The sequence below is a fragment of the Equus quagga genome, chromosome 8 (genome assembly GCF_021613505.1).
Source record: "Equus quagga isolate Etosha38 chromosome 8, UCLA_HA_Equagga_1.0, whole genome shotgun sequence".
Classification (NCBI taxonomy): domain Eukaryota; kingdom Metazoa; phylum Chordata; class Mammalia; order Perissodactyla; family Equidae; genus Equus; species Equus quagga.
This window is the reverse complement of record NC_060274.1, coordinates 119,733,478-119,739,842: the sequence shown is the minus strand read 5'-3', so window position 1 is coordinate 119,739,842 and position 6,365 is coordinate 119,733,478. Positions and strand designations below refer to the sequence as shown.

The 6,365-nt window shown below is 41.5% G+C and overlaps 1 gene segment (V, D, J or C); it reads right to left on the bottom strand.

Annotated features, from left to right (window-relative positions):
- Nucleotides 1–5,555: 5,555 nt before the first annotated feature.
- On the bottom strand, nucleotides 5,556–6,032 carry LOC124243937 (T cell receptor beta variable 6-1-like). The segment is given in 2 exon segments: nucleotides 5,556–5,848; nucleotides 5,950–6,032. Coding segments are annotated over 2 exon segments (342 nt in total).
- Nucleotides 6,033–6,365: the final 333 nt, after the last annotated feature.

The window sequence follows — 6,365 nt, the reverse complement described above, 5'->3', positions numbered from 1 at the left end:
CCATATTAAATTGACTCCATCACATATGTGTTCCATATCTTCTGGGATCATTTTCCATCTTCCTTAAGTGTAATTTTGAGATTTTTAAAATTTTCCTTTCCTGAAAATAGTTTTTCATCAACCTTATTCTTTTTTTTTTTTTTTTTTTTTTTTTTTTAAAGATTTTATTTTTTCCTTTTTCTCCCCGAAGCGCCCCGGTACATAGTTGTATATTCTTCGTTGTGGGTTCTTCTAGTTGTGGCATGTGGGATGCTGCCTCAGCGTGGTTTGATGAGCAGTGCCATGTCCGCACCCAGGATTCGAACCAACGAAACACTGGGCCGCCTGCAGCAGAGCACGCGAACTTAACCACTCGGCCACGGGGCCAGCCCCCCATCAACCTTATTCTTAAATGAATAAGGTCCAGAATAATAATCATTTTTAACCCTCTTTTCTGACTTTCACTGTTGCTCTCAGTCTAAGTATTTCTTTGGGAAATATTTGTCTTTTCCTTTTTACTTCTTTTAAATCTTCCCTTTGTCATTCACATTCAACAATCTCACTGAGATGCATCTGTTTACCTTACTGGGATTCATTTCAATTCTCCTCCTTAATCCAAAGGTTTATGTCTCTAATCACATTTCAAAAGTCCCCAGTAACATCTCATACAACATCACCTTATATCAGTTCACTATTTTCTCTTTCTGAAATTTCAATTAAATGGAAGAAAAAAGAGGAAATCCTAATAAAATATTATGTATGATTTTTCATCCTTGTCCTTTAACTTCTTTTCCATATTTCACATTTAATTTCCCATGCTACTTTCTAGGTAATTTCCTCTGATTAGTTTTTTGTGTTATTCATAATCTCTTTAGCATTTAGCAGATGATTGACTCTGCTATTTGATTTACCCATTATTTTTGTCAATGATTATGTTAATCATTTCCAAATATCTTACGTGATGCTTTTTTGTTAGCTGATTTTTTGTGTGTGTTTTAAATTATTTTATTGAGATCGTAATAGTTTCTAACTTTGTGAAATTTCAGGTGTACATTATTATTTGTCAGTCATCATATATATGTGCCCCTTTACCCTCTATGCCCACCCCCCAACCCCCTTCCCATCTGGTAACCAGTAATCTGTTCTCTTTGACCATGTGTTTATTTATCTTCCACACATGAATGAAATCATGCAGTGTCTGTCTTTCTCTGTCTGGCTTACTTCGCTTAACATAACACCCTCAAGGTCCACCCATGTCATTGCAAATGGGAAAATTTAGTCTTTGTTACGGCTGAGTAGTATCCCCTTGTATGTAGATATACACCATATCTTCTTTATCCATTCATCAGTTGATGGACACTTGGGTTGTTTCCATGTCTTGGCTATGGTGAATAATGCTGCAATGAACATAGGGATGCATAAGACTCTTTGAATTGTTAATTTCAAGTTCTTTGGATGAATGTCCAGTAGTGGGATACATAGGTCATGTGGTATTTCTATTTTTAATTTGTCAAGAAATCTCTATACTGTTTTCTATAGTGGCTGTACTAGTTTGCATTCCCGCCAGTAACGGGTGAGGATTCCCTTTTCTCTTCATCTTCTCTAGCATTTCTTTTTTCCTTGGTAATTATAGCATTCTAACACATATAAAGTGATATCTCATTGTAGTTTTGATTTGTTTTTCCCTAATGATTAGTGATGTTTAACATCTTTTTATGTGCCTGTTGGCCATCTGTATATCTTCTTTGGAAAAATGTCTGTTCATATCATGTGCCCATTTCTTGATTGGGTTGTTTGTTTTTTTATAGTTGGGTTGTATGAGTTCCTTATATATTTTTGATATCCACTCCATGTCAGATATATGATTTGCAAATAGTTTCTCCCAGTTGGTGGGTTGACTTTTTATTTTGTTCATGGTTTCTTTTGCCTCACAGAGGCCCTTTAGTCTGATGTAGTCGCATTTGTTTATTTTTTCTTTTGTTTCCCTTGCTTGAGTGGACATGGTATTCGAAAAGATGCTGCTAAGATCATTGTCAAAGACCGTACTGCCTATATTTTCTTCTAGGAGTCTTATGGTTTCGCTTCTTACCTTCTAGTCTTTAATCCATTTTGAGTTAATTTTTGTGTCCAGAGTAAGATAATGGTCTACTTTCATTCTTTTGCATGTGACAGTCCAGTTTTCCACCATTGAAGAGACTTTCCTCTATCCATTATATGTTCTTGGATCATTTGTCCAAGATAAGCTATTCCGTAGAAGTGTGGTTGTATTTCTGGCCTTCCAATTCTGTTCCATTGCTCTGTGTGTTTGTTTTTGTACCAATACAATGCTGTTTTGATTACCATAGCTTTGAAGTATGCTTTGAAGTCAGGGATTGTGATGCCTCCAACTTGACTTTTTTTCCTCAGGATTGCTTTAGCTATTCAGGGTCTATAGTTTCTCCATATGAATTTTATGATTCTTTGCTCTATTTCCGTGAAGAATGTCATTGGGATTGCCTTGACTCTGTAGATTGCTTGAGGTAATATGGATATTTTAACTATGTTTATTCTTTCAATCTCTATTCAGAGTATATTTTTCCACTTCTTTATGTCATCATCGATTTCTTTCAATAATGTCTTATAGTTTCAGAGTACAAAATCAAATTACAAAAATCAGTTGCATAATTATACTCTAATAATGAAATAACAGAAAGAGAACTCAAGAACATGGGTGCATTTACAATTACAGCAAAAAGAATAAAATATCTAGGAATAAATTTAATGAAGGAGGTGAAAGAACTATACAATGAAAATTGGCTGATGTCTCTTGATAATCTTTTTTTCCTTTCTCATGTTTCAATTCACTCTTGCATTCATTTGAATGTTACTTTTCAACTTTCATATGTTATAATACCAAATGGTTGTTCATTTCAAAAGGTTTTTATTTCTGTTCACTTTTTCTCATTGGTTTTGTTTTATTATTCTTAATAGTCGGAGAATATTTGTCAGTGTTAATCTGTGGAATTCCTGAGGGGCCTGGGTGGGGAATTCAGAACTTCAAGAGTCCTTACTTTTTGCATCACTCTCAAGGGGCTGGCCCGGTGGCACAGTGGTTAAGTTCGCACATTCCACTTCAGTTGCCTGGGGTTCAGCGGTTCCGATCCTGGGTGTGGACATGGCACCGCTTGGCAAACCATGCTGTGGTAGGTGTCCCACATATAAAGTAGAGGAAGATAGGCACGGATGTTACCTCAGAGCCAGTCTACCTCAGCAAAAAAGAGGAGGATTGGCAGCAGATGTTAGTTCAGGGCTAATCTTCCTCAAACAAAAGAAAAAAAGCCTCTCAAATCTAACTTCCAAATGCGTGAGCCCAAGAACAGTCTTATGTGCTGTGGGCTGCTGAATAGACCTGCTCTTTTAGGTTCCTAGTATTAGGAAATGTGCTCAGGGCATTTCCTAGTGTTAGTTAGTTAGTTAGTTAGTTAGTTAGTTAGTTAGTTAGTTAATTAGTTAGTTAGTTAGTTCCAGAATGCAATTCTGATTTTCCGTTTCCTTTTAAATACACTATCTCCATAAATTAGAGCCCGTGAGTTCATGCATTCATGACATTTGCTTCATCTCCTTTCAAGGAGATTATATATTTATTTATAGTATATAAATTCCTAAATCTACAGATATCCCATCTTTTTTCCTTTTTGCCCAACCTAAAACTTCAAGAAATATCCTAGATATCAGAATTACATTTCTAGACCTTATGCTCAGTAAGGTTAAAGAACATGCCATATTTTAAACTGTAAATCCCCAGACTAACTGACAGAATGGCTTGGGAAAATAAATGTTCCTGTACTTGTGCAACAATTAAATGTTCTTCTATAAACTCAAAGCAGACCACCTGACACACAAGGGGACTCTTTTATTCTCATGTATTCTCAGTAACTGGGAGCTGAAATATGAAAAGCACTAGGACCCCAAGTCCTTGCATCAAGATTTGCTCTACCATCGATCAATTCAAGACTATTAGGGAGCAAAAGTACTCAGTTTCTACTGAGTGCTGACTTTTACAAAGTGAAATGAATATGCTTTCTTTAAAGTCATATGATCTTGCTTTAGTAGATTGAGAAGTTACATTAATCGTGAATCAAGCCTGCCAGGCTATAACTGGCCAGGAGAAGGCAGCTCTTTGCTGAAGAGACTAAGTTTCCAGAGGGCGGTCACTGTGGTGCAGGAAGGAAGCTGGTATCTGAATTGTTTGCCCCGTTGTGACAAGATCCTGGGACATGTGATTTCCTGGGTACTCAGCTGATTGGGTGAGAAGAGTGGTCAGACAGGCTTACTAGGAACTGATTGTGGTCAGTGGAGGGAAAGATTGTCCTGAGAAATGGTCTTTCAATCATCTCTGCTCTTTCCTGTTTTGGAGCCAGGTCTCTCCTTGGGGAGCAGTATCTCTACTGCACTGTATTCCTGCTGGCATTGCAGAAACGCACGGCTATTCCCTCTGCTCTGAGGATTTAACTTTGGTTTGTCATCAGATCTCTGAGCTGATCAGCTATGAATCTATGAAGGACATTTCTCAGACTGTGGAGCCCAAAGGGAGACCAGAGTGCTTGCCTTCGGGTACAACAGAACTGGGTCCAGGGATGTTTCTAGAGATGAGATTGAATCCCTGTCTCCACTGGTCTCCTCACTCTGACCAGGTGTCCTGGGCTCCCTGCAACTCCAGCATCACAGAGGCTCATGCGGGAGAGAGAAGCAGGACACAGAGCCCTGCCTCTGAGTAGGAGGGAGACGGTATCCCCAGTCATGGGAGAGCCTTTTGTAGCTGAGACCTGGAAAATCCAGAACAGAAACATCCCATCTGTGCCCACAATTCCCCTGGGAAATAGGTATACACAGAAGTGTCTGTCCATCCAGTGGGACCTTGAATGGGAGTGTGAGTAGGAGTTAGCTATCACAAAGAGAAAAGTTTCATGTCCAGTGCAGAGGAAACAGCCTTTGAAGTCTCTGAGATGGGAAGAGATCTGACACAGAGGAGAGACTAGAAGGGAGCCAGGAGGAGAGAGGGTGGGGGGAGCTGTGCAAGCTGGAGCCAGAGAGGTGGGGAAAGGAAGACGCAGCAGGTCCTGTAGTGTGACTGCCCTGGACAAGAGAGGTGGACAGGAGCAGAGACCACCTGAGGGCCAGGGCTGGGGGAAGACTGTAGAGACAGACAGCAATGAGTTGCCCAGGGAGAGATGAAGGGTCTGGATTTGTCTACTTGCCAAGGACTTTCCATGCTGGAGGAGTCAGGCTCAGGCCCATGACTAGAAAAGTCAGAGCTGAGGAAGCACCTTCCCAGCTAAGGCAGAAGCTGCAGAGGAAACACAGAGCACAACGGTGGAGACATGTCCACCCGATGAGCTGCGGTCAGGGTCGGGCATGGCTGAGACCTCCCTGGAGATAGACCTCAGCACACTCTGGAATTCACTTTGCATGCACGGACCACTGGGCTCCAATTTCTCCCTTGGCCAGGAGTCTGCAAAGGGCTCAGCTGAGTCGTGGGTGCAAGGCCTCCCCCTGGCTTTTTGTGCAGAGAGGAGTCAGCCGTGCAGCACTGTGGGCTAACTGCTGGCACAGAAGTACACAGATGTCTGGGAGGGGGTAGCGGACTCCAGCATGAGGGCGAAGTTCTTTGTATCTGATCTAGAGACTCTGTAACCATCGGGAACATCTCCGTTTGCAGTGACATCAGCACCAACTGAGTAGTGGATCAGCCTCAGCCCATGTCCCAGGTCTTGTTGATACCAGTACATAGAGTTGTGGTTCATATCCTGGGCACATCTCAGTGTCGTGTTCTCTCCTCTCCTCAGGACCTGGAATTTTGGGTTCTGAGTGACACCAGCATTCACTGGAGCTGTGGAGAAGGAGAAGAAGCTGATGCTACAGACACAACAGAAAGGCTTAGCAGTGGGACCTTGACATTTTCACTCATGAAAATCCCTGCCCAGGACTCACCTGCCTGCAGGAGACAAAAGACCACCCAGCACAGGAGGCCACCGCTCATGGCAGGAACAGGGCAGATGGAGGGGACTTCTGGGTCTGTGTGCTGATGACAGGGGAACAGGACTCTCCTGGGAGTCATTCTGACATGTGACTCTCCCTGCCTGGGCCCCAGAGCCACCTGTCACACGGGGCCACGCCCCTTCCCCCAGAGGATCCAATCAAAAATAAATGTGCAAGGAATACCTTAGAATGGGAAGCATGCATTTCTCCGAATCGACACAAGTCTTGCAATGGTTCTAAACCTTTTGGCAAAACAATTTGTAACTCTACGTGTATTTATTCATGTGATATATTTTTTTAATTTTTTTCTTTTTGAGGAAGATTAGCCCTGAGCTAACATCCACCGCCAATCCTCCTCTTTTTACTGA